This window comes from Panthera leo, chromosome E3 (assembly GCF_018350215.1).
Source record: "Panthera leo isolate Ple1 chromosome E3, P.leo_Ple1_pat1.1, whole genome shotgun sequence".
Classification (NCBI taxonomy): Eukaryota; Metazoa; Chordata; class Mammalia; order Carnivora; family Felidae; genus Panthera; species Panthera leo.
This window is the reverse complement of record NC_056694.1, coordinates 38,353,737-38,381,440: the sequence shown is the minus strand read 5'-3', so window position 1 is coordinate 38,381,440 and position 27,704 is coordinate 38,353,737. Positions and strand designations below refer to the sequence as shown.

At 52.2% G+C, this 27,704-nt stretch overlaps 2 protein-coding genes across 3 annotated transcripts; one reads left to right on the top strand and one right to left on the bottom strand.

Moving 5' to 3' along the window:
• Positions 1-633: 633 nt before the first annotated feature.
• ZSCAN32 (zinc finger and SCAN domain containing 32) lies at positions 634-8,859 on the bottom strand. Its single transcript, XM_042923095.1, is given in 5 exon segments — positions 634-1,438; positions 1,441-1,647; positions 5,891-6,014; positions 6,130-6,224; positions 8,495-8,859. Coding segments are annotated over 5 exon segments (1,071 nt in total). The 5' UTR covers positions 8,733-8,859; the 3' UTR covers positions 634-1,031.
• Positions 8,860-13,098: 4,239 nt separating this feature from the next.
• On the top strand, positions 13,099-19,968 carry ZNF174 (zinc finger protein 174). 2 transcript variants are annotated; one of them, XM_042923093.1, is made up of 3 exons: positions 13,099-14,197; positions 15,207-15,429; positions 18,773-19,968. In XM_042923093.1, exons 1-3 carry the CDS (start codon positions 13,790-13,792, stop codon positions 19,372-19,374), a joined length of 1,233 nt encoding a protein of 410 aa, XP_042779027.1. In that variant the 5' UTR covers positions 13,099-13,789; the 3' UTR covers positions 19,375-19,968. The 2 variants fall into 2 exon arrangements, with proteins under 2 accessions (XP_042779027.1, XP_042779028.1); XM_042923094.1 differs by lacking the exon at positions 18,773-19,968 and adding an exon at positions 15,687-16,129.
• Positions 19,969-27,704: the final 7,736 nt, after the last annotated feature.

Genomic DNA, 27,704 nt, shown 5'->3' with positions numbered 1-27,704 from the left:
AGAGTCCCAGTATTTCCTATACAGGGGGGAACAGCGGCTTCTTCATGGTCTTAGGAGGGGCTGAGCCAAACCAGGAGGGTCATCTACACCTGAGAGCAGATCTGTAGCCTTGGAGGTGTTACCTCGTGTACACCTACTTCAAATTCATTCTCCTGTGGGAGTGCAGCGATCAGGCCGTGTTAGTCCGTGCAGGTGGGCAGTAAGGTGTCAGACGTAGGAAGTGAAAGGAAGGAAGGGAAAGAGCTGCTCCACGTGGGGTTGGGGGAACATAGGGAGGAGGTTGGATTAATGACAACTCGGAAGACAGGCCCTGCCGAGCTGGGTCACATCGTGGGGGTGTTGGAGTTAGGTGGTGCTGCCCACTGGTGCTGGTACTTTGGAGGGATCTCATGAGGAGATTCTGGAAGAAACGGTGTCTGCTCCATTGACTGCTTTGTGTCTGGCTGCTACATACCCTGGTATGTTATAGGGAATCGGATGTTTCCCGAATGAATGAATAAATGAATGTATTCTCCGCTTCTTACGGTCTCCTCCAGACTATGTGGGGTAGCTGACAGGCCAGGGTCTGGAACTCTCGCACTGTCTTCCTTCCTGTGCCCGGCGGACTGGAGCATGAGACCGTTGGAGGGAGGGGGCGACCTCTACCTCTGACAACTCAAGGAGTCAGCAGTTGCCCCCGATGCCTTGGCCCCAGCACACCCTGCAGTGGGAGGAGCCTGTGAGGCCTCACTGGGCCCTCCACCATTGTTTCCATGGACCTTAACTACTTTCCTCCTTAACCAGACCCAAGTTGAGTGGGCCGCTAAAGCTCCTCTGTGAACGATCCGCCTCGGCCTGTCTCCCCCTCCCCACCATACATCTCTGGTCAAGTCCAACGGGTCACACCGAAGCCCATCTCTTTGCCTTCACCCAGGCTCTCGGAAGACGTTTTTGGTTTTTTCCTTCCAGAGCGAAGCCTGTGACTCTGGAAACTGGCCTGCGTGGCCTGTCGCAAGGGCCATGCTCGAGGACAGTGTGTGCAGGACATGTGGTTAGCTGTTGTTGAAGCTCTTCCCACAGACGGTGCCCCAGTAAGGCTTCTCCCCGGTGTGGGTCCTCCGGTGGACACTGAGGCCGGACCTCTGGTTGAAGCTTTTCCCACGCTGCCCACGGCGGTAGGGTCTCTCCCCCGTGTGCAGCCTTAGGTGGGCAGTGAGGTCGGAGCGCTCGCTGAAGCCTTTCCCGCATTCGCCGCACTTGTCCGGCTTTTCTCCCGTGTGGATTCTCCGATCCCGAACAAGGTAAGGACCTCGGCTAAAGCTTTTCCCACATTCCTGACACTTAGGAGCTTTTTCCAGTTTGGCGCCTGGCTGGTGGCGACAGAGAGATCCCTGAGAGCAGGTTTCTCTGCTCAGATTTGCTCGGGCCTTCTCTCCAGCACGGAGTGTCTGCTGACCCCCCCGTCCTGGGACGGGGCCGTCCCCTCACGCTCATCTGGAGAACGTCTATGTGGCTCTCTCGGCAGAGGCTCACCCTTCCTGTCTCTCTTGGTCTCAGGGTGGCAAAAAAGGCCACTAGACTTTCTCCAAAGGGCCTTCTTCACTTCTGCCTCCTCTGGATCTTCCCATTTTCGATTCTCGTTTTTAGTTCCATTCGTGATCTCAAGACCTGAGAGAACAGAAACATGCTGGACTCTGGAAAGTGACACGCAGGAATGAGGAAAGTTACAATTAAAGCACCATCAAGAAAAATACCTAAATGGAAGGCGTCATAGGATTCAGTCTTCTACTAATTAATAGTCTAATTTCATTTTCCAGTTGGAATATTTTCAAGCTCCAAACCCTGGGTTCACAGGTAAATAAATACCCCTAAATTCCACCTACTTTTCTCTTGTTCTGTCCCTTTTTGGATGTTTGGACACAGTGACAAAACTGAGGCAGGGAGGCCAGCTCTGTGTCACTGCCAGTCTGTCTGCAGGTTTGATCTGAATTCTTGACAGCCTAACCAAAGGCCTTCCCGAGTTTGGCCCAAATGAGAAGAAAGTGTGTTGCGAGCACCTGACCAGCAGACACTTTGTCAGCAAAGGAGGATCATGCTAGAGGAGGAGGGAAGAGGAAAGTCTGGGCTGGAGGCCTGACTGGCCACCTGAGGAAGCCGACGCAAGGAGTTGTACAGGAAAAATGACACGCGCTCTGTGAAAGAGGCTGGCAGATACGGACTTTGGCCCTGAAGGGCAGAGGAAACAGCCTCAATGCTGAGAGCGCCAGACTCCCTGGCCTGTGGAAGGTCATCCATCAAGGCAGTAACCACAGCAGTAGCAGGGGCAGCTCCCACTTGAATGGTAGGCTAAGGCCTTCTGGGTGGACCTGTGTCCTTTGTGCGTCAGAGCCAAGACTCCTACCAGCACTGTGTGGGAACAGAACTGGCAGGTCATGTCTCCTACCTCCCTGGCCAGGATTCCAGAAGTCCTTTTCATGTGTGGCTGCACCATCCACATAGCCCCTTCTCTGACCTCTGTGGGCTCCCCGTTCTGCTGACTTACCCCCACAAACTCCGTAACCCTTCCCTCTTGGCCAAGAATAGCACTGCTTGCCACCGTGGGTGCAGAGGCCCAGGAGCTTGACAGGGTATCCATTTCCTCATCAAGGACATAGGGCTCAGCAACAGTCTCCCCTCACTTTATGGTATCTCAACTATAGGCAGTTGAACTTGGTGCGACACTGTTCTGGGGTCCACAGAAAGCCCTGTTCCCAGAGTCCTTTTGCCACCGCCCTGTGGGTCTGGCTGTTCTGATGAGTCTGGAATTTCTCATGAAGTTGAGTTTTACAGAGAATGGCCAGGGGAGTCTCTGTCTCTCCACCCCAGCACACACCTGCTGCCAGGGAACAAGGGACACACGATGAGATCACGGAGGCCTGGACCCCACAGGGCAAGGGTAACTTCCCCACAAGTTCCACACTGGTTTGTCCAGCTCTGCCACCATCTGCTGTCATCCCTGGGAACCACCTCACTGTGTGCGTCTTTCCTAAAACAGACACGTTCAGCATCCTGGAAAGGGCATCCTCTCTAACGGAGAAGGGGTTGTGGAGTATTTACCAAAGCTGCACTCTTGTTCTTTATCCTGAATGCCACTCATTTCTCCTGAGTGATGTCACTGTAAGTGTAATGCCTGTCTCCGTGGTTGGGAGAATCTGTGAGGGCTTGTGGCTCGTGAGAGGACGTGGCCACTTGTAGACCACTTCTGTCGACTGCCGCCTCTGATGTTGAGTAGCCCTGACTGGCCCGTCCCTGTCTCGAGGATCTCCTGTCATCCCTGTAGGTGCGAGAAACTAAACCACAGCACGTCCCATCCCAAGGTGGGAAGAAGCAGTGCTGCGCTGAGAAGGGCGTGAGGCCGGCCAGTTCCTCGGGAGGTCCCAGCACATGCTGCTCACTGGCTGGTTCGGTGAGGGCTCCTGTGTGTGTCTCAAGCTGCCCCAGCAACTGCGTTCTAACCTCTGGTCTGGTGCTCTGAGGGGCACGCCCTTCTCTTCACCCCACTACTCCTCCTTGAGCCAAAAAATGGAAAGAGTCAACATGATCCATTTAAAAATGACTCCGTGTGTGCTTAGAGCCCTGCAAGGCCACCCCGTTTCACTGAGAAAACATCAAGTGCTTACGAAGTCCTTTACGTAGGGTCCCAGCTCCTACATTAGAGCTTGTCAATTATCTGTGAAAAGCCAGGTGGTTTGTTGTTAATGATACAGAAGTGCACTTGGACACAGCAGCGATGTGAGCTTGGCGGGTCTGTAAATGCCCTGTCTCAGTGCAGGTCATTTTCAGTAGCACTGCCCCACGTGATGTGGCGCCGGATACCATTTATCAGGCTCACCCTCTCTTGGTCTGTGCTGGTCACAATGGCCGCCTCCCCAGACTCACTGCAGCCTCGGCCTGTGTGCTGGCCTGTTCCCTCGGTTACACTCTCCCCCCAGAACAGCCATATGGCTCGTGGCTTCTCCTCACGTCTTTGTTCAAATGTCATCTTCTCAGTGAAACCCAAAGCCACTGTCTAACCCACTGCGTCCCCACACCTTTGAGCACCCTTCTTCTCCACTGTCCTGCAGCTGCAATGGAACCTCATTCCCAGCCACTATGACCAACTTCTGGACTCCTCCACCAGCCACACCTGCTAGGACCTCACCCCCTTTCACAGAGAATACGGCACTCATTCCCAGGCTCCTACTATCTTAGCAGTGTATAGACGAAGTCCACAGATAACAGCTAGGCAGAAAATTCACTACCTCGGTGACAGAGACACACCTGGCTTTGGCTTCCCAAGTTCACAACTCCAAAGAAAATGCCCTGGGCTACCCAGCCATCAGCATAAAGGTTCAGGTGCTCCTTTCCTTGTGCGTAAGCTGCACGCGGTCCAACGAATGGCATTAATGGTTAGCCAATAAGGTGTTTACTCCGACTGCCCCCACCTGGGCGGGAATAGGAACCATCTTCAGTTTATAGCCAGAAGACAAGGCCCAGAGCGGGGGACTTCTCTCCTACAGGTGATCAGTACTGGGAGCGGTGCAGACAGGTCCTCAGCAAGGGGCTCTGGAAGAGGCTGTGGGTGTCCTGGGCTGGCTGCTTGCGGTCAGATGTGTAGCTGCCTGCATTCTCCACTGTGTCTTTGCACTTCACGAGTCTTGGCTTGATCCCTGGGCCTCACCCGCCCTACGTGCCCTACTCCTGGGAGAACCACGGGAGCCACATGAAGCCAGCAAAGCTTTCATCTCCTGAAAGGCACAGGTTCTGGGCTGCGGCCTTGCACAGCCCCGAGGCTTTGGAACTTCCTTCCACGTTGATCCAGAGGCCGTGAGGACCACGTTCACACAACAGCTGGGCAACTTCCCCACACAGCCGGCTGCTTGGCTGGTGCGCGTGGAGTTTCCAATAACATTCAGGTTCATTGAGAATGGACAGGAACGTCCTGGTTTCCTCAGCAGCCCGGGCCCTGCCTGTCTTTCCTCTGGCTGCTGGGCGTCACCCGGCCCTTATCCTTCCCCTTTCGGCGGTGTCTCACGGGCTTCCAAGCCATCATCACTTGTGGAACTCTTAGAATTGTTCCTTGCTCAGCGGTGAGTGTCTAGGGTCCCTGCGTGTTCTCCGTGATCCGGAGCATGCAGGGCGGAGACATCGTGGCCGAGCCAGCCGCGGAGCATCTGTCCCTTCCCTGAATCTGATGCTCTGAGGAGCAGCCCGGAAGGGGCAGAGCTGATTTACTGTTTTTAATGTTGTATTTATTTTTGAGAGACCGAGGGACTGAGTGTGAGCGGCGGGGAGGGGCAGAGAGAGACACAGAATCCGCAGCAGGCCCCAGGCCCTGAGCTGTCGGCACAGAGCCCGGCGCGGGGGGCGCGGGCAGAGCCGATTTGAGAACAGCAACCGATGGTCCTGAGACTCTCCGAAGGGCCCGGCTGCCTCCTGAAGGCCCGGGCGCAGAAGCACGCGGTCAGACGTGGGCGCTCTTGAGTTTCCCCTCAGCCGCTCAGGACAGCCCTCGGGTGTGTGTGTGAGCACACGTGCACTCAGGTCGGCCTGCTGCTCCCACAGGCGGTGCCTCCTCGCTGCTGGCTGTCCCCTGCTGTCTCTCACTCCCCAGCCCCTTGCTCTGCCTCCCGCTTCCACCCCCACTGCTCTCACGTCCCGCCCTCCCTCGTTCCCACTTGCATGCTGTCCACCCTGTCGTCAGCCCTCTGGCCTGTCCTTCCCTTTCTTCCAGTGTCTGTGTCTCATACCTGCTCTCAGGCTCTTCCTGTTTATTTCCTTCTTGCCTCGACCCAGTGGTCTGCCTCTGTCTCCTTTCTCCGGTCTCCCAGTCTCTCTCTCTCTGAACAAATGAACACCTCCGCTCTGGGCCTGAGGGAACAGGCATCCTTACCCAGAGAGTCGTTTTTGTCATTCCTCTGTGAAATGTCCCTGTGGAGGGCCCTCTGTGCCGGGCCGAGGTGCATCCGTCCTTCCTGACCGAGGAGTGCAGCTCTGTCCTCACACGTGGCTGCTCCCTGTAACGACACCGGGGGCTGCTGCTACCGTTAAGTAGCACCGCTATAGCCTGGTGCGGGGCAGAGACGTGGCCACAGGCCTCACAAAGTGACAGCTTTGTGAGTGACAGCTCACCTGGGCCCCAGCTGTCCCATGCGCAGCGCCTGTCTCCTGGTCTCCAAGACCCCTCTCCTGGGGAAGGTTCCTGGGAGGCTGTGCCGTCAGCCAGGCTGGCAAGAAAACAGCCTCAGTTGGAGGGCGGCTGCCACAGAGCAGCCAGAGCCGGGGCTTGAGTGGGGTTCCCGGGTCAGCAGCGGCAGCACTGGGAACCCGTCACAAATGCCCATTCCTGGGGCCCGCCCCCAATCACTGTGCCTGGACACGGCCCCCGGGTGAGTCCGAGCACACTAGAGTTTGAGGGCCACTGCCATTGCCAGTGGCCTCTGTGTGTCGAGAAGCTCCTTTCAGCAGATTCTTGGCATAACGGCTTTTATCAAAAAGGTTTTCTTCATTCTAAAGCGCTGTGGGGGCGCCTGGGTTGCTCAGTTGGTTGAGCATCCGACTCTTGATTTCATCTAAGGTTATGATCCCAGGGTCGTGGGATCTAGCCCCACATCAGGCTCTGTGCTGAGCTTGGAGCCTGCTTGATATTCCCCCCGCCCCTCCCCCACTCTCTTGGGCACACACTCAGTCTCAAAAATAAAAATCAATAAATTTTAAAGCGCTGTGTGCATGTTATGCCAAAAAAATGTTTAGGGGCACCTGGGTGGCTAAGTCGGTTAAGTGGACCACTCTTGATTTTGGCTCAGGTCATGCTCTCACGGTGTGAAATTGAGCCCCATGTCAGGCTCTGCACTGAAAGGTGGAGCCTGCTTGGGATTCTCTCTCAAAATAAATAAAAAACATTAAAAAAAAAAGTTTAATGGAGGGGGGAAGCTCTGAGCCCCACCATCAAGAGATGACCCTAGAACTCCTAAAAATACCATGGCAATTGAAGCCTTTTACTTTTTTCAGGCCAACATAATATATTTCTCAGAAATCCACCTTCAAGAATTCTACTTCAGGGACGCCTGGGTGGCTCAGTTAAGCGGCTGACTTTGGCCTAAGTCATTATCTCTCCGTTCATGGGTTCCAGCCCCATGTTGGGCTCTGTGCTGACAGGTCAGAGCCTGCAGCCTGCTTTGTATTCTGTGCTTCCCTCCCTCTCTCTGCCCCTATCAAAAATAAATGTTAAAGAAAAAAAGAATTCTATTAAACAAATGGTTTATTTTCACTTTAGAACAGAACTTCAGAGGAGACGCAGAGGCTTGTGGCCCTGAGGAAGTCACCGAACTAGAGATAGGAACAGCATGAAGACGGGTGAACAGGGGGAGTGGAACCTGGCACAGGGTGAGTTTTTACCCTCTTCACACTCAGAACCCCCAGCCTCGGGAACCACATCCTAGAGAGCAGTGATGTTCCCAAGGATTAAAAAGAAATCACTGCTAAATGGTAGAGTTTACAAAGATACTGAGTGTTCCATTTGCTTAAAAAACACAAAAGCAAATACTCCTCTTAAGACAATTTTCTGTTTCAACAGAAAGTAGCCAGTGGAAACTGGGTCAAGATGTAATGTTTTCTTCTAGGGTGTGGGTTAAATAAAGAGCTGGCTTTTACAAATTACTGAGCACGCTACAATGGCAGCTTTCAATTAAGCAGAGAGGCAGCAGTGGCCGTGGACTGTCTCAATGTATGCAGCCACAGTGGTTCACTCCAAGAGATACAGAAAGACAGAGCCCTGGTCTGTCCATGCACTGGAGTATTATTTAGCCACGAAAAGGATGGAACTAGTGAGACAGGCTTAAACCTGCTAGATGAGAGGGGCAGGCACGGAGGGTCATACCCTTTCTATGAAATCTCCAGAACAGGCAGATCTGTAGAGAGAAAGAGGAGTAACTCCCAAATGGGTAGATGGTTTCCTTGTAGGGGGTGAAAATGTTTGGAACTGGATAAACGTGATGATTGTATAATTGAATGTGTGTGCTAAATACACCTGGATTGTTCACTTGAACATGGCTAATTTTGTTACATGAATTTCACTTCACCTTAACAGTTTTTTGATTAAAAAGTTTAAGAGAAGTAGAAACCAAAATAGAGCTTTGGAAGAAAGGCAAAAATAATCAGGGGAAATGTATTTTGGATGAAGTTAAGCTGGATGAGAAAAGGGCTTTTGTTTTCAAATATACAAAGAGCTGCTATGCAGGTGAAGGCACATGTGCAGATTTTAATATTCCTGGTTCAGAAGCAGCAGAATCAGTTGTAATAAGGGAGAATTAGGGTGACACATAAAAATTCTCCACCCCTAAGTGCTATTACCATCAGCTAACATTTGAAATCTTGTGTTGTGGGTACATTTCAAAGGTATTTAATCTAGAACACTGGGGCAGACTCCAGCTCAGACCTGCTCATTCTAAAAAATGAGTTCTTCCGCAGCGCCAGGTGAGGGCAGAGTTCTGCTTACCTTGTGGCTGTTTCCCTGATCTTTGTTGTGAGCTCCGTGACCCCGTCAAAGTGCTTCTCTCTGGATGAACCCACCGTTTCAGGTGGGACCTCTGTGACTCTCTGGCTGGTCCCCAAGGGTCTGTCTCCTCATTGAGCACTTTCCAGTCCTTCCCTGAATCTGGGACCTGAGAACAGACCCCATCATCTGTCACTACAAATTCCTGCCTAAGAGACTTTAAAAGCCCTAACAGGGACATTAGGAAACAATGTGAGACCCGAGGAGGCAGAAGAAAAATACTCTCAGGGCCCTGTAATTAAAAGAAAAAAAAAAAAAAAAGAATACAAGTTGGTCTCAATCCCCTGGTCTCTAGCGATTCAGAGTTAATGGAAGCGCCTAGCACAGAGGTGACGTGGCCGATGTGCTAACCGTGGTGCACACCTGTGCGAAGTGAGGTCAGCCTGCAGCGTAGGAAGCCGTGGCCTCAGCACTCCTGCCCTCTCCCCACCCCCCATCCAGCGGAGCACCAAGTCCGGTCATTTCTGCCAGCCGCAAAGTCCCTCGCCCCAGCCCTTTCCGGCTGCACCCATGAGCCTGCTTCGGGCCACGTTCCTCTGCTGCCGGCCCTCCATCCACCCTCTGCCTACACGGAATCCAGCAGGTCTTGGAAAGCACGTGCTCACGTGCTCTGTCCACACTCTGCAGAGTCCCCCCACTTCTTGCCTAGCCCCTTTCTCCCACCCTCCCTTCTCTGCCAAACATGCCACACCCTCTGCCACCTGAGGCTCCTGACAGCCACTCCTCTGTCACGGCCCGGAGAGGCGGTGCCCACTCTCCGTCTGCCCCACAGTCATTCTCTATCACATCAGCCGGCTCGTTCGTTCCTGGCTCTTTCTTCCTTTGCTTGTGGTCTGTGTCCCTCCTGGAGTGTAGCCTGCAGCAGGCCACGGACCACGCCTGTCCCGTTCACTGCACAATCCCCAGTGTCTGCCGTCTGGCAGGCACCTCAAAGCCACTTGTGTCTTTCAGAGCCACCTTCATTCATTAAGTCCGCCGTGTATGACGTGTCCTGTCCGTTGAGTGAGTGAGGAGCGTGGCGCGGAGAGGCCTCTGCGTCCTGGCAAGTGCCGTCAGCTTCCGCTCTCCCTCCCCTCCGCTCACGGTGCCCTTCGCGCCCCAGACAGGCTTCACATGGCTGTGTTATCCCTCACGTTCCTGTCCTGTCCGCATTCCTGTGCAGAGCTTGGCTCTGAAACACCAGGGGCCGCAAGAGACAGAGACTGTCCCCACAGGGAGAGGGCAAGGGGAACTGGAGCAGGATGACTTCTCACCTGTAGGGGTTCCTGCCATTCACCTGTCCCAGCTCTGACTCCACACACGTGCTACTGCTCGCCCTTCTCCGCGCCGTCCCAGGTGTTACTGTCCCGACGCCATGGATCCTTCATGAACTTCCTCAGCTTCGTCCCTGATGCGTCCCCACCAAGCTCTCTGCCCTCCACACATTATGTCAACACCACTCAATCCTTGTTCCTGTGAAATGCTGCGCCCCTCGCCGGTCCCCCTCCCACAGCCCAAGGACACGTCTGCCTCCTCACCGGGGACACTGGTACCTCCAGTTCCAGCCATGCCGTCTCTGCACCCAGCCAGCTGCTTCCTGTTGAGCACAGAGGTGCTCAGGCTACGGCGTTCCTCTGACCCACACGCCTCCTTCAGGCTGTGCCTCTCCTGGACCTCTGGTTGCGATCTCAGTTGCCTTCTTCCCACAAGTCTCCCACAACCAAAGCCACGTTCCCGTTGTGCTGTGCCTTTCACGGCTCCCTTCTCCCGAAATGTACAAGATCGTGACACTGACCGGATCTCACACCTAGTCCTACCTGGACAAGCGCACACTGTGTGAAACTCATCGCTATCCCACACTGACCCCTTAATCCCGGCGGCAGCAGCTCTGATACAACTTTGTTTACTGCATAACCATAGCATCTGCACTCGAGGAACCTTTCGGCAAGAGAGACTGGATGTTAATTCACCAACTCTAATTTTCCTGATCTCCTGAGTGAGGGACAGTGTCCTTTCCCTGGCCTTTTGGAGAACTGTTCTGAGCTTTAACTTTTGTATTAGTGACCCTAAACATCCACTGACTGTATCAGTGTGTACATTATTTCAGCAAATGAGAAATCCTCTCCATAGACGAAGGGCATGGGACCAACCCAAGATAGCTAAGAGTTTGTGGTGAGTGGCGGGGGGCTATTGTGCATTTCTCAACACGTCTCCAGCAATGGGATTGCTGTGCTCCTCACCCTACTTCATAATTAAACTCACCAGGTTCTAAGTTGCCTGTTCTCACCTGTTGCCCAGACGCACTCTGTACATCCTCAACTAGAGCCACAGCTTCCTCACCATTTTCTGGATGTTGCTCCCTCACCCAGGTCTGGATCTCCTGTGGCAAGATGGTGAGAAACTGCTCCAAAACCAGCAGCTCCAGTATTTGCTCTTTTGAGTGTGTCTTAGGCCTTAGCCACTGACAGCAGAGTTCCCAGAGCATGCTAAATCCTTCATGGGGGCCAGCTACCTCCTGGGAGCATTAGTGCCTGAAGCGTTGGCGGGAAGTTTCAGAGTCAGAGCCATTGCTGGGAAGGGCTGACTTCTGTCCCTCTGTGGAGTCCTCACTTGGGGATGGGTATGCCTGGGGACTCATTGTTGCAGCCATGACTGGCTTCAGCAAACTGGCTCACTGGTAGCCGCTTCTACTCTAGAGAGCAGAGTCCATTTCTTCTCAGATCACTAGGAAGCCATTCTCCTGGACACCAGTGAAAGAAGAGACACATGAGAATACCAGAGTGGTGCACATGCACAGTTGAGAAAGACTAGGCTTTGAAGGGAGGCTGCAGAAAAGGGAAAAGACAGGGTAAATTTATCTCCTATTCCTTCCCTCTGCCTCTTGTGATGCATTTTATGTCCTTTTCCTTTGCTTCCTCCACAATCCAAGCCAAGGATCTAAAGCACTGGAAATACCAAAATAGTTTTCATTACGTTCAGATGGTGTTTGCTAATGAATTCTCCAAACTACTTTCTTTTGTTTCCCATAGATCGGGATCTTGTCCCTGTCCTCCCTCCCCTCCGGAAGCCAGGAGCCACCTTCCCAATTGCCACCTTCTCTTAAGGTGTCTCTAGATTAACTTCTTCATCACTTTCACCCTCCCCCCTGCCACCACCACACACACATGCACACACATGGTGTGGATGAGAAATGACTGGTTTGCTGTATGCTCTTATTCTCCAGTATTCCTTTCTATTTTTGAATGCAGTCTCTTCTTCCTTTGTAAAAGAGTCCCTCTCTAGCCCAGTGGATCTCTCGGTGCTATTCGTTACAGTACCCCACACCACCCGCCTTGGGGAGCAGGCATGTGACATAAACAGAGCCTGTCAAAATTCTCTTGAGATTTTAGGTGGGGTAGAAGTTCCAAATTTCCTAGGAATTGCTGAATTGGGTGGGTGTAAGACTTGAGCATGGGACTTTGGCTGGAGTCATGATCTCACGGTTCATGAGTTTGAGCTGCTCGACCAGCTCTGTGCTGACAGCTCAGAGCCTGGAGCCTACTTTAGATTCTGTCTCCCTCTCTCTCTCTGCCCCTCCCCCACTTGCACTCTGTCTCTCTCTCCCCAGAATAAATAAACATTAAAAAATATTAAAAAGAAAATAAAAACCGGACTCAAGTTACTCTTCTTCCAAAGAAGTTAAACTGCCTTCACTTATAATCACTTTACATGTAATGCGGCCCAAGATGCTAGAAGGAGAGAAATGGAAGGCATTATAGATCTTTTTAACAAACACAGGAGCATCACATGGCATAGCTCCTCAGCACAAGGTCACGGACTCGAAGAAGTATCCCATGCCTCACAGATTTTCTACTTCCTGCACCTTCTCTGGATGAGGAATAATTTAATAAATGCTATCCTAGTTTCATGCGGAAGACGGAGCCGGTGCTCTTCATGACCCCTGCCATCCCCCCCATAGTTTGTTGTAAAACGCCGGTATCGGAAATGTGTTCCACTCCGACGAAGACGCTGGCGCTTGGCGGGAAGCAGGACGAAGACGGGAGCAGGGCTGATTCACTTCGCGCTCGGCAGGGACGCTCTGAGGACTCCCGCTGCGCCGGGTGCGAGGTGTGGGGAAACATCCGCACAGGCAAGGACCGGAAGGAGGACCGCGCCTGTCCCCACCGTCCTGAAAAGATTCCCAGCGGCAAAGGGGCTCACAGGCGAGCGTCGGACCCCGCCGCGAGCCCGCGGCCGCGAGGAAAGGGAACACTCACCGGACTCGCTCAGCCGCCGGGCCGGAAGAGTGCGCTAGGAGCCCCGGCGCTAGTCCGCCGGCTACGCATGCTCGCGAGCAGCGCCTTTGGACTACAACTCCCGGCGTGCACTGCGAAGGCCGGGCGTCGTCCCTCGCCAGCATCGACAGACTCAGCAGCAAATAGACACGAGAGAACGCCTTCTGGGAGCCAATCCCCCAGGGGAGGGGGCGGGCCCTCTTGCGGCGCAGTTCGCGCGTCATTCCTTCTCAGCCAGTGGAAGTGTCCGCGACGAGCGGCCCCGCCCCCGTCCCTGGCTCCCAGGTTCTGGGTCCCAGGTCCCCAGAGAGGTGAGTCCGCGGCCGGTGGGCGCGGGTTGCGGGGCCGTCGGCGGAGCTGCCGCCTCAGGCGCCAGCCCCGGCCCGCACGCAGCCACGAAGCTGAGCCGCGCGCCGGAGAGCCCGCAGCTCCGCCTCGCCAGGGGCAGCCGGGGCGCCCTCAGAGGCCGGAGCGAGTGGGCCTGCCGGGCGTCGGGAGCAAGCCCCCGCCGTGCTCAGCCTGCCTTGCTGCGCGTGGGGGTTCCGATCCCTCCCCTCCGGCACGCGCAGCCCCGCGGCTCCGGGCGACGTGCTCGAGGTCGGTGCAGCCCGGGTGCCGCGGAGCTGGCGCAGGCCACCTGTGTGACAACTTGAACTTTTCCTAGGATTTCCCGACCGCCAGATGGATCACCTTGCGCAGTTCCTCTGAGACCTCGCGCGTTTATCGATGAAATAAAAAGTAAGATTTTCCCCAGTTCCTTTTAGAACGTTATGACTTTTCTCCATTTGGAGACAGCTCAAGAAACTGCCAGAGGGACAGACAGCTCCTCTCCGTCGGGCCCTGCGTTGTCTTCGGGAGCTTGGGGCCTGTATGTGCCCCGCCCTCGCTGACATCTTTCCAGCGCTTAGAGACACTTGTCCAGAGTCATGATCTTGAAGGCTTGAGCCGCTTGCCGGGAGAGAGAGGCTGTCTCCTGAGCCCCAAGATGGCGGCTAAGATGGAGATAACTTTGAGCTCGCAGTCCCACATTCAGGCCTCCTCCAAGCCAGAGAGACACATAATAACAAAGCTGGAAGAGAAACGGGGACCCGCTCTGCAAAAGGACCGCCCCGATCCCGAGCTCTCCCGCCAGAGCTTCCGACGGTTTTGTTATCAAGAGGTGACTGGACCCCAAGAGGCACTCGCCCGGCTGCAGCAGCTCTGCCGTCAGTGGCTGCAGCCCGAGCTGCACACCAAAGAGCAGATATTGGAGCTGCTGGTGCTGGAGCAGTTCCTGAACATCCTGCCCTCGGAGATTCAGGCTCGCGTCAGGCATCGATGTCCAATGAGCTGCAGGGAGATTGTGACCCTGGTGGAAGATTTTCAAAGAGCAGCCAAGAGACCAAAGCAGTGGGTAAGGAGGGCCCTCTCTCGTGGTCCCCAGAATTTCGTTTTCATCTGGATAGTTTCTGGTCTTTGGCTCCCTCCCTAGTTAGTCCAGAAATGGATCGGATGGCTTCAAAGGGTGCTTCTGGCTTCTGTTTGGGAACAGCCCCTGAGAGAGATAACTGGTTGTCAGAAAACTCAGGCACTGGCACTCCAGTGGGGAAGTAGAGGATCAAGTAAGGTTCTTGCTTTTTGGCTGCCAGATCTCCCCACACCCATTCCTCCTGAAGGTTTCCTACAATCAGGACTCTTAGTAGAAAGGATCATGTTGTCGTGTAGGAACTTGATTTGGGGGGGAATTTCCTGGTGGACCTTGTTTGGGTGAAGTGTCTTGCTTTTGGATCAGGAAGTTGCAGCTCAGTTGGCCAGTGTTTCTTCCAGCCCCCACCCCCAAGTCAGACTCCAGTCAGAGGCGAGGCAGGAAGCAAACAACCATGTGTTTTGGGGAATGGAGGCAGTCAGAGAGCAGGGTGAGCAGTGCACTCAGAGCCCTGTTACTACTGGGATCTCCTTCCCAGGGAAGCCTGGGGCAGAACAATTGATTAGGTTTTTGTTTTGTTTTGTTTTGTTTTGTTTTTAATGTCCTCACCATCCTGCATCCCCATCCAGCAGGACCTGTTTCCAGTAGAAGTAGGGAGGCACATGGACATAGGGTGACCATCTGCTGGGCCAGTGTCATGACTAACCCTGATTTTTGTGCCTTCTCTGTGTTGACTCTGAGGTCTCGAGAAAGACTCATGCTTTAGGGGCACCCACTCGAGAAATACTGGCTGATGTGAAGCAGCCTCTCTAATCATTCTGCATGTCCTTCCCTTTGCTTCCTTTGAGAGTCTCCGAAGTCTTTCCAAGTTGACCTCCAGGCTGTTTGTTATCAGGAATTCCCGGGGTAAAGGGGTCATCACAGAGCAGTGAGAGAGGTCATGCTCCTCTCTACTGAGTCCTCTGGCTGCACTCTAATGCATAGGGCTTGTTCCTAGGTGGCCGTGTGTATGCAGGGGCAGAAGGTGCTCTTGGAGAAAACTGGATCTCAGCTTGGAGAACAGGAACTACCAGACTTTCAACTGCAAACTCCTAGGAGGTTTCCCCGGGAGAGTGCTCTGGAGGAGTCTTCCCAGGCGGGATCTCCGGACCAGCTGAGCTCTCATCATTGGGAAAAATCCACACTCCTCCAGGAACCAAGCCCCAGATTGGCTGGTACAGGTAAACACTTGATGCCTCTTCTCTCCCTAAGTCCTTTACCTCCAGCAGATTATCTCGTTCTGAAAAGCCATAGACCTTGCGTTGAGTTTGTTTAATGTTTTATATAACAGGAGAGCTTTATTCCCTAACAAATTTCACAGATTAGAATGGTAGCAATACTGTACACAAGAAGTACGTTTCTTTCAGTGTCTCTTAATGACTCTAACACTGCAGTACACAATAGGATTATCTAGGTCCTACTTTTCTGTTCCTTTCAGAGCTTCTTACAGTGAAGACAGATCCACATATGGCCACTGATGAACATCCATGCAAACCTTGGCTGAGTTTCATCACTTAAGATGGTCCCATGTTTAGAAAGCGCCTAAAGAATGTTAGGCTCATTAAAGGAAATGTCCCGCTCCATAATATCTTCAGCCTCTTCCTCTCCCTGTGATGTCTTATGTGTATTTCCCCACTTGTCTCTGGTACAATGCCAGGAATTGTTAGCCCTGCTGTACTCGAAGACCAAATGACAGTGACACTTTGGCCAACCTTAGTGATGTGAATACAGAGGCTGGTCAGCAAGTTAGAGCAAAAAGTTACCAGAAGGCTAGAACGCGTTGATTTTTTAAGATTTGCTACATTCGGTGAAATACTTGAATTTGGTTATTCTTGGAACTTAAGAATGGAGAAGACCAAGGTGCTGGGTGGGGGCGGGGGGGGCTGCGGGGTGCTCAGTCAGTTGAGCGTCAACTCTTGATTTCTACTCAGGTCATGATCTCACTGTTCATGGGGTCGAGCCCTGCGCTGGGCTCTATGCTGACAGTGCAGAGCCTGCTTGGGATTCTCTCTCTTCCTGTCCCTGTGTCTCTCCCCTGCTCACGTTCTCTCTCAAAATAAATAACCATAAAAAATAAATAATAATGGAGAAGACCTGGGGCATCCAGTGGAAAAGTACTGTGATCCTGGCTGAGGTCCTGACCCATAACCTATGGACTTCGTGGTCCTGGGCCTGCACACTCCCTTCTCCTGCCTCATCACAGGCAGCTCGGTGTGCATTCGGGCTCCATCTTCTTTTATTTGATCGCTGCAGGTACATTCTCACGTTCTTCACTCCGAACATCAGCAGTGCCTTCCGTCAGAGCTGCACTGCTCAGTGTAGTTGCTGCTGGCCACAGGTGGCTATTTAAATTTTATTTATGGAGATAGAATTCACATGCTCTAAAATTCACCCCTTCAAAGTATACAGTTCAGTGGTTTTTAGTGTATTTGTGCACTTGTGCGACCATCCCCTCTAATTCTTGGATATTTTTGTAGCCTCAAAAAGAAACCCAGACCCATTGGCAGTCACTCTCCGTTGCCCCTTCTTCCAGCCCCTGGCAACCACTGTGTACTTTCTGTCTCTGGATTTGCCTGTTCTGGATATTTCAGAATCACATTTGTTGTGCTGTTTTGTGACTGGCTTCTTTCCCTGAGCGTAATGTTTTCACGGTTCATCCATGTTGTAACATGTATCATTCACTACTTTGTTCCTTTTATGGTGGATTTTCCATTATACAGACACGGTGTTTATGCGTCAGTTGATGGGCATTTGGGGTATTTCCATTTTTTGGCTATTATAAATCATGCTGCTGTGAACATTTGTGTACACGTTTTTGTGTGGTCATGTTGTCATTTCTGTTGGCCGTATACCTCGGAGTGGCATAGCTGGGTCATACGGTAACTATGCTTAACCTTTCGAGGAAATGCCAGACTGTTTTCCAGAACGGCTGCGCCATTTTACGTTCCCGCCAGCAGTCCCTGGGAGGATTCTGATTTCCCCACGTCCTTGTCGGCACTTGTCAGTCTTTTGGGTTACAGCAGTCCCATTAGGGGTGAAGTGGTATCTCATGGAGATTTTATTTCCCTGATGGCCAATGACGTTGAGCATTTTTCCATGTGCTTACTGATCAGTCGTGTATCTTCTTTGGAGAAGTATCCATTCAGATCCTTTGCCCATCTCTCATTTGCATTAGTCTTTTTGTTTTAAGAGTTCTCTGTATATCTTGGATACTAGAGTCTTATATATATAATTTACAAGTATTTTTTCCCACTTCGGGTTGTCCTTTCACTTCCTTAATAGTATACTTTGAAGCACAAATGTTTCTAATTTTGATCAAGTCCAATTTATTTTTTTGTTAGCTTGCTTGTGTTCTTGGTGACATATCTAAAATACCATTGTCTAATCCAGAGTCACAGAGATTTACGCCAGTGTTTTGTTCAAAGGGACATTGGTTTAGCTCTCATATTTAGGCCTTTGATCCATTTGGGGTTGTTGTTTGTTGTGTTACGAGGCAAGGGTCCACCCTCATTCTTTTCCAAGTGGATATCCAGTTGTCCCAGCCGCTTTTATTGAAAGAAGTACTCTCTCCCTATTGAATTGTGTCGACAACCTTGTTGAAAAGCAGTTGACCATAATTGTATAGTCTGCTCATTTAAATCTGGACTTAAATTAATGAAAATTAAATGAAATGTAAAATGGGGTTTCTCAGTCACACTAGCCACATTTCAGGGACTCAGTAGCTCTAGGTGGCTAGTGGCTACCCTGTTGAATAGCACGTGCACAGGTACCCATACACGTGTATCCTTCCCACCTGGCAGGAATCCTACAGGGTAGCACAACTCCAGATCCTTCTACCTGCCCACAGACATTCCAGCTCCTTTCCATCCCAATCCTCAATCGTGATGGTCACAAACTGTGGAGTTTCTGAAGTCAGGATACATATCTAGCCTGTGTTACGGTTTTTAACCCTAATGCTGTCACGTTTCTAATGAACGAACATGCCACGTTTGCTGCATTTCCCATTATTTAAAGAAACCGTGGCGATCGCTCAGTGTCCATGTGAGTGAGTGTGTTGCAGTGTTGAAATTCCAACTCTCTCCCTTATTTCCATTTGTTAATTAATGCTAGGGCTGATGGGTTTGCTTTTCCATATTTTTTCTTTCCCTAACCTTTCCCTAAAGGTCGGAAGAAGACATGGGGTTGGGGAACTTGGTTCCTAACTCTAATACGAATTAGAATCACCCCAGGAACCTGTTAACCATGCAGATTTCCAGGTCCCACCCCCCCAGAGATCCTGACTCCACAGCTGTGGGGATGCAGGGACAGCCTGCTTGCGTAACAGGTGCCAGGTCCCACCCCCCCAGAGATCCTGACTCCACAGCTGTGGGGATGCAGGGACAGCCTGCTTGCGTAACAGGTGGCCCAGATGAGTCGAATGCAAGTTGCCAGGAGAGGACCACACTTCGAGAATGTTTCTTAGCTCTTTTGCTGAGGTCCTTTCTTCAGAGCCCAGGAAATGAAACCTATTCTTTCTAATTGTAGAGGCCCCCAGAATGAAAAGTGACAACAAGGAAAATCCGCAGCCAGAGGGGGCTAAAGGAGGGAAGCCATGTGCCCTGTCCCCTGGCAGACCCAAAGGTAACGGTCTGCAGAGTCCCGAACCGAGAGGGGCGAATAGGAATGAACCCCGGTTGTCACGGAGGCAGGTCAGCCCCCCGAATGCTCAGAAGCCATTCGCTCACTACCAGAGACATTGCAGGGAACTGGAGTACATCAGCAGCCCCCTGAAAAGCCACCCGCTGAGAGAGCTGAAGAAAAGCAAAGGGGGCAGAAGGAGCCTGAGCAGTCGCCTGCAGCGCCTTGGTCACCAGGCGGCCCGCTCGGCAAAGAAGCCTTACAAATGTGATGACTGTGGGAAAAGCTTCACGTGGAATTCGGAGCTGAAAAGACACAAGCGGGTGCACACAGGGGAGAGGCCCTACACGTGCGGAGAGTGTGGGAACTGCTTTGGGCGCCAGTCAACGCTGAAACTGCACCAGAGGATCCACACCGGGGAGAAGCCCTACCAGTGCGGCCAGTGTGGGAAAAGCTTTCGCCAGAGCTCAAACCTCCACCAGCACCACAGACTCCACCACGGGGACTGAAAGCGGGGCTTCGGTCTCTCCGTTCAGAAGGAAGGCATCCGAATTTCGCCTTCCCTTACTTGCATGTAAATCCCAGGGGGTCTGTGTGACTTACAAGGAAAGCAAGAAGTCCCTGAGGGATGCGGTGCACGTTTGGCCCGTGAGGAGTTCCAGAAGATGCCGAGGGGGACGGGACCGTGTCGGTGACAGGGTGAAGAAGTGGCAGGTCTGGGCGTTGGGTCAGAGAGAACCGGGGTCTCTGCTGGAGAGCAGGGAGTGACCGCTGAGAGAACCCGGCCCATCCCGCAGGTGCCCCCCCCCCCCCCTTGGTGTGCAGTCTTCCCCCTGCCGCTTTATTTATTCTCTAAATACGTCCAAGGGGAAATTCCATATGTATATACCTGATGTGCTTGCTGTCATGCCCGACAGTCTTTACCGCACACGCACTTCGGTATAACGATCAGTGATTTCAAGGCAAAAGCTCATTGGAATATAAACCCCCTAATACTCTTTCTGTCGTTGCTGGCTGTTCATAATAAAGGACACATGAAGCGAGAGCGTCAACGTGTTTGTGTGAGGACAGGATTCCCAAGTAAGTAGTTCTCCACACGCGTGCGCACACACAGTGAGGGGAGCCCTCACTGCTCTCCTTCCTCAGGCCGGTGATGAAATGTTAGAAAACTGGATTCTTTCAGACATTTACTAAGAACCACTGAAATGGGTTAATTTTAGGATGTGTAAATGCTCTCTCAGTGAAGTTTCTAGAAAAGAAAACACAAAAGATATCTGCACGAAGTGTTCAGGTCCTGGAACGAGGCCAGAGTCGATCTCGGTCCGTCCCCATATTCTTTCGGAGTAAGAATCCGAACCCGGTCGGTGTGGTCCTTAGTCGCCCGCAGCAAACGAGTGGATCTCGGACTTCCGAGAAGACCGCTGGTGGATGGGTGCCTCCGGCGGGAAGCGGCCGTGCGGCGTTCCTCCTACAGCGAGGATACCCGAATATCCGCAGGTCCCTGCCGGCCTCCTCCAGGCCCTCTACCGAGCTGCACCCTCCACCCCCAGGGGGCTCTGCGCCCACTGTTCCCTTTGACCTTACGACCTGCCGCCCCCACCACTTCCTCCCTCTCCCGCCTCACAGGAGTGGCCTGCCCAGCAAAGCCTTCTCTGGGCACTTTTGTTGTGTCACTCCCTGCCTCACACCACACGCCGGTGCTGGGAGCACCCTGGGAGCAGATTTGCCCCCCAGAGGACGTTTGGCAGTGTCTGGAAATGCTTTTGGTGCTTATGACTGGGGGGCAGGGAGCGGAGCTCCTGACCTCTAGTGGGTGGAGACCAGGATGCAGCCGAGCGCGCCGCAGTGCGCAGGACGGCCCCACCACGGGGTCACCTGGCCCAGAGTGGCAGTAGTGCTGAGGTCGGGAGCTGTACTGTTCACGGTAAAGGCTCTTTAGGGACAGGAACCCTATTTTCCCATCATGTTAGCTTTTGGACTGAGCCCACGCCCCGCCAAGAGAAATAGGTGTTGTTCTGTCAGGGCCAAGTCCTGAGTCAGAGATCCTGGTGACGATGTGTTGAATGCAGTGGACAAAGCCTCTTGTCTTCTGGGCAGAGAGAGACTTAATGGAAGCTCATTGGCCTTTCTCGTCGTTTTTAGCGGACCTTTAGACTGATTCACAGTCCCCTTCCCGGCAAACACGTTAGATTTGAGAGGAGTTTGGGGTGCCTGGGTGGCTCTGTCACTTAAGCATCTGACTTCGGCTCAGGTCATGATCTCACCGTCCGTGAGTTCGAGCCCCGCCTCAGGCGCTGTGCCGACAGCTCAGTCTGGAGCCTGCTTCGGATTCTGTGTCTCCCTCACTTTGCTCCTTCCCCACTCGCCCTGTCTCTCTCTCTCTCAAAAATAAAAAACTTAAAAAAAAAAAAAAAGGTTTTAGAGGAGTTTGCCCTCGTTACTCCTGCTCCTTACATCACCCCTGTCTGTTGCCTCTCACCGGTCAGGACCTCTTGATTCCTCCTTTGTCCCCACCTCATCCATCTCCTTTTCCCAGGCCAATTTTGCTGTCGTAAGACCCCCTTAATCATAGTTATGTCTGTATCAGTTTCTCATCGGCACTGTAACAGATGATCACAAACTTAGTGGCTTAAAACAACACAGTCTCTTAGAGTTCCAAGGGTCAGAAGCCCAACATCAGGTTCACAGAGCCAAAATTAAGGTGTCCGAATGGGTGAATCTGTTTCCTTGCCTTTCTGAGCTTCTAGTGGCCGTTGTATTCTGTGGCTTGTGGCCCCTTCCTCCATCTTCAAAGTGCATGTCTCCGTTCTCTGACACCACATCCCCTTGTCCTCTGACTCTTACCCTCTGGCCTCCCTCTTGAAACTGCTGTAATGTTTATATTTGGGCTCACCCAGATAATCCAAGATAATCTCCCCGTCTCAAGATTCTTAATCATATCTGCAAAAATCCCTTTTGCCCTATAAGGTAACATTCACGGCTCCAGGGATTAGGATGTGGGCATCTTCGGGGGGGGGGGGCGGATTTGGCCCAACCATACCCATGTGTTGAATCAACTTGGTTAGTCAAAGATCTCTCCTGAAAGCTAATGAGCTAGATTTCCAGTCTTCTTATTTATTAAGAGTTGGAACAGGAAGACTTCTTTAAATAAGAGCTTTGTTTGTTTGGTATGTTTTGGAGAACTTTGTGTATGTGCTCTCTCTCTCCTGCACACAATCAGTGATTGCTGAATCTTAGGAGTGCCTGGATGGCTCAGTCAGTTAAGCGTCTGACTCTTGGTTTCGGCTCAGGTTGTGATCTTCTGGTTCGCGGGTTCGAGCCCCGTGTCGGGCTCTGTGCTGACAACGTGGAGCCTGCTTGGGATTCTCTGTCTCTGCCTCTCGCTCACCCTCTCCCTGTCTCTCTCAAAAATAAGTAAACATTTAAAAAAATAATTGCTGAATCGTAAAGTCAAATGCGGTCCTTGGATAAATGTGGCACAATTGCCAATCTGAATCTCACTCCTTCCCAGAAGGTTTTCAAACCTGTGATGCTCCCTTGTCTCTCCCAGCCCAGTTTTCCTCCGGCAGGTAAGGCTCAACTCCAGTGAGGAGAGTCCGAAGGGTGGAAGAAGATGCACAGCCACATTTGCAGGTGTGCTCAGTTCTGCAGATGTGGGGTTCTCCCCACCCCCCTGCCCTTGTGTGGATGCACCGGAGGCCTCCGCACGGACCACCCACCTGCTGGCTCGCAGTTAGTGACCCCATTTAAGTGATAATATTTCTCCTCTTGTGTGCATCCCTCACCCATGAGCAACCTGAACGGTTTACTATTTTCTGTGGGTTTGGCTTGTACTTAGCCATGGGTGGGGGTGACTCCTCCTCGAGGTATTCTGTTCCCCGGTTGCCCCCAGGGAGTCAGAGAAGGAAGCATTCGTGCACATGTTGGGGATCTGGACCTCACGGATTTCCCTGAAAAAGCATTTTCCATCTACAGCAGATGAGGACTTGTAAAACTCTTCCCTTCATACCATTACCGTTCCCGACAGAGTCAACAACTCCCAAATACCATCCAGTACACAGAGTTGACGTTTCCCCCAACGTTTCTAAAAGAAAAATGCTTTTTTTTTTTTTTTTAGAGCTCTTTTGAGATCTACTTCAATATAACATTCGTCCCTTTAAAGTACATAGTTCAATAATTACGGGATCTTCATGGAGGTGTGCAACCCTCGCCACAATCTAATTGAGAATATTTCCAGCAGCTAAGAAGGAACCCCATCATGTTGAGCGGTCGCTCCCCATCCCTGTGTCCCCCGTGAACAGTGGCTTCCAGGTCCATTCACGTCCTAGCAGGCATCAGAACTTTATCCTTTTCGTGACCGAGTAATATTCCCCTGTGTGCGTGGACCGCTTTTGTTTTTCCGTCCGTCCAGTGCGGGACGTTTGGGTTGTTTCTACTTTGGGGCTCTTGTGAGTAGTGCCGCTGTGAACACGCGCCTGAGGCTTTCTGTGCGCATGTGTTTTCGTTTCTTGTGCGTATATACCTACGAGCGGAATTGCCAGGTCGAATGCTGACTTGACACCGAAGTGTTTCTGAGGAGCTGCCAGACTTTTTCACACCGCACCTCACGTCCCCACCTGCGCTGGGTGAGGGTCTCGGCTCCTCCACATATTTGCCAACACCTGTCACCGCCTCTCCGAGTGTGGCCGTGTAGTGGACGTGAAGTGCCGTGTCGCTTGTGGTTTGGGTTGGCATTTCCCTCATGCTGCGCGTCTTCTCAGATGTTTACTGCCCACTTGTGTATCTTCGTTGGAGAGACGGCTATTCACAACCTCTGCTCTTTTCAAATCGGGTTGTCGTTCTCATCGTTGAGTTGTAAGAGTCCTTTATAGGTCCTGGAGTCAAGTCCTTCGCAGGTACGTGACTCGCAAGTATCTTCTCCCGTTCTTTTGTAATATACTTTTGCACAATTGCGATGTATCTTTTTTCAAATATTTTTTTAAAGTTTGCTTATTTCGAGAGAGAGAGAACAAGCGGCAGAGGGGCAGAGACAGAGAGGGAGACAGTCCCTAGGAGGCTCTGAGCTGTCAGCCCAGAGCCTGATGCGGGGCTCGAACTCACGAACTGTGACATCATGACCTGAGCCACAATCAAGAGTTGGACACTTAACTAAGCCACCTACGTGCCCCTGCAGTATATCTTTTAACGCAGCTGTCACAAGCTGAAATACTGGTGACCAGTATGGTCCCAATTCCTGAATTACTGGTGAAACAAATGGAGACAAACCACTCCAAATGTCACTCCTGGCTCTAGAAACTCCTCTGGGGCCAGATAAGGGCAGAGCCCACTAGGCAAACCCAGAAGAACCTTCCTTGTCTTGGGAGTGATTTGGCCGTAGTCGGACCTGAGGCAGCTTAGTAAACAAGCCAGAGGAGTGGCCTTAGTGCCAGGTTGAGACCGAGGAACAGCCTTGCACCCAGCTCTGTCATTCTCCCACTTGGTGGCCTGGATACGTCACTTAAAACATCCACACTGGGGCTCCTGGGTGGCTCAGCCCCGTCAGGTGTCCGGCTTCAGCTCAGGTCACGATCTCGTGGTTCATGAGTTCGAGCCCCGTGTCAGGCTCTGTGCTGACAGCTCGGAGCCTGGAGCCTGCTTCGGATTCTGTGTCTCCCTCTCTCTCTGCCCCTCCCCTGCTTGCACTCTGTCTCTGTCTCTCTCTTGCTCAAAAATAAACAAACATTAAAATTTTTAAAAAAACAATTTAAGGGGCACCTGGGTGGCTCAGCCGGTTAAGCATCTGGGTCCAGCCCAGGTCATGATCTCATGGTTCGCGAGTTTGAGCCCGAGGTCAGGCTCTCTGCTGTCAGCACAGAGCCTACTTCGGATGCTGTATCCCTCTCTGCCCCTTCCCCGCTCATGCACTCTCTCTCTCTCTCTTAAAAACAAACAAAAAAAAACAAAACTAAAAAGTATTTAAAACATCCAGACCTGGGCCACCTGGGTGACTCAGCTGGTTAAGCGTCGACTCTAGATCTCAGGTCAGGTCTTGATCTCAGGGTCATGAGTTCAAGCCCCCACGCTGGGCTCCTCACTGGGTGTGTAGCCTACTTAGAAATTCAAAAAATAGGGGCACCTGGGTGGCTCAGTCGGTTAAGCGTCCGACTTTGGCTCAGGTCATGATCTCGCGGTTCGTGAGTTCAAGCCCCGCGTCAGGCTCTGTGCTGACCGCTCTGAGCCTGGAGCCTGTTTCAGATTCTGTGTCTCCCTCTCTCTGACCCTCCCCCGTTCATGCTCTATCTCTCCCTGTCTCAAAAATAAATAAACGTTAAAAAAAATTTAAAAAAAAGAAATTCAAAAAATAAACATAAAACATCCCACCCTCTTTTCTCCACTGGTAATGGGAAGGCCTGCCCTGATAACCTCACATGATCGGTGAAGTGAACACGTGTCAGTGAAAGCATTTTGTCTGCTGGCCAGCGTCCTATGAAAGGAAGACGAACTAGGTGTCAAGTAAAATGTAGCTTTTTAAATTCTCCTCCCATCAGCCCCTCAGATCCTAGAAAGGGCAGAGAGGCCGTAGCAATTCGAGGGAGGAGAGGTCCTATTTCCTGGACTCAGCATTTGTTAAGATTTTTATGTATTTTTAATTTTTTTAAACGTTTATTACTGAGAGAGCGAGAGACAGAGCATGAGCATGTTGGCGGGGGGGGGGGGGGGGAGGTGGTGGCAGAAAGAGAGAGAGACACAGAATCCGAAGCAGGCTCCAGGCTCCGAGCTGTCAGCGCAGAGCCCAACACGGGGCTCGAACTCACAAATCGTGAGATCATGACCTGAGCTGAAGTGGGACGCTTAACCAACCGAGCCACCCGGGTGCCCCTGAATTTAGCATTTTTTAATCCACAGTCACAGATCACGTCCTGAAAGAAGAGTTTCTCCAAAGGGCTGTTTATGAATAAAAATGGGTGTGTCCCAGAGAGAGGGGCCCCAAAAGCTGAGGCACCCCGTTCTACCGTGGCCATTCATGCTGCTCTTTGTCTTTTAAATTTATTTCATTATGGTGAAATATACAGAAAATTTACACAGGTTTACCATTTGCGATGGTACAGTCCCGTGGCATTTAGCGCGTTCACGCTGTCCTGCAGCCCTTACCGCCACCCCTCCCCAGAACTACTTCGTCTTCCCACACCCGATACTCTGTCCCCATTAAACACCCACTCGCCTTTCCCCCTCCCTCCGCACCCGCCCTCCTGCTTTGTGCCTCTGGGAATTTGTCTGTTCCGGGGACCTAATGTAAGTGAACTCACACAGTATTTGTCCTTTCGTGACCGGCTTCTTTCACTGAGTGCAGTGTCCTCAGAGGTCATCCATGTCACGGCAGCTGTCAGAATGTCCTCCCTTTTAAAGGCTGAGTGATATTCCACCGTATGGAGAGACCACACTTTGTGTATCCACTCACCTGTCAGTGGACACTGGGGTTGTTTCCACCTTTTGGCTGTCGTGAATAATGTGTTCCTGATTTTTTGTAAATACGTCATTCTCAGAAATCCGATGAAAAGTTTGCCACTGGGCCACGGAGCCTCGTGCGGGAGGCCACCCGCAGTAGTGTTCCCGGAGTGCCCGCACGCAGGAATGGGGCCGAGGTCTAGGGAAGGGCTTGCTCTGAAGGTGGAGCCCAGGGTTAGGGGCAAGGAGAGAGACTGGGGTGGCAGAGAGAGGGTGTCCCCAACAGGAGCGGCTTTAAGCACCTTTCGAACATCCGAGACGAATGTTGAAAATTTGGGGCTACTCGTGTCCCACTGGGAGGAGTGATGTCATGTCTGGGGGTGGTGTGTGTTGGGGAGGACACCTGTACTGGGACTCAGCTTTGTCTGGGACAGGACAGGAGCCGTGTGTTCACCAGTGGGGGGCGGGGGAGGGCTGAGCTGATGGATTCAGAGAGTGACACGGTCTCAGGAAATGGCAGAGCCCAGGAAGGGACGCTGGAGAGAAGCGTGGTTCATGGGGCACGTGGATGTTCAGGCCAAAGACAGTGCTCGCAGGAGGAGTTTTAAAGCACTTGCCTTGCCTTTTGGAAAACTTTAAGAAAGGCGTGACGGGAGACCCTTGGGTGTAGCCGTGTTTTGGTCTGTTCAGGATGCTGCAACCAAGTACCAGACCCCGTGGCTTACACACAACAGACATTACCTCTCACTGTCCTGGAGGCTGGAGGATGGAGATGTGGGTGCCCTCGCCTGCAGGTCGTGTTCCAGTGATCGCCCTCTTCCTGGTTCGCAGTCGGCCCTCCCCTCACTGTGTCCTCACGTGGTGGAAGGGGCCAGGGAGCTCTCTGGGGATTCTTTTAGGACAATAATCCTGTTCATGAGGCTCCGCCCTCATGAACCTCGAACCTCCCAAAGGCCCCACGTCCTAATACCGTTGTATTTGGGGGTTCAGATTTCAACATACAAACTTTGGGAGGGCCTCAGGCATTCAGACCACAGCACCAAGTGTGCATAAACTTTGGCTTTGGACACACCTACATCCAGTCGTGGCTCTGGGTCCGCTTTGAAATGTGTTTCTTTGGCTCGGTAAGGTTTAAACGACAGGACCCAAGTTGTATGCCTCCAGTGCTCTTCGGTTCTAAGATGCTGGGTTTCGCGCCATGCGGGTCTTCGCCCCTGGAGTCCTGGTTGCTTCCGCGAATACCCTGGAGAGGGATGGGCCGATGAGGGGGACCAGGGATGAGGGATCATGCCGTCGCCTCTCAAGTGCCCCACACGAAGGCTTGGTAACCATCTGTTCATCTGAACTCTTCTAATGCGGGGAAGGAGCCCACCGGGGATGGTGTTTTCAGGGTGAAGGCGAGAGACACCTCTGG

Coding starts and splice junctions, on each gene's coding strand:
- ZNF174 (XM_042923093.1), top strand. CDS start 13,790: ATGGCGGCTAAGATGGAGATAACTTTGAGCTCGCAGTCCCACATTCAG. Junction 14,198..15,206: donor CCAAGAGACCAAAGCAGTGG/GTAAGGAGGGCC, acceptor GCTTGTTCCTAG/GTGGCCGTGTGTATGCAGGG. Junction 15,430..18,772: donor CCCCAGATTGGCTGGTACAG/GTAAACACTTGA, acceptor TTCTAATTGTAG/AGGCCCCCAGAATGAAAAGT.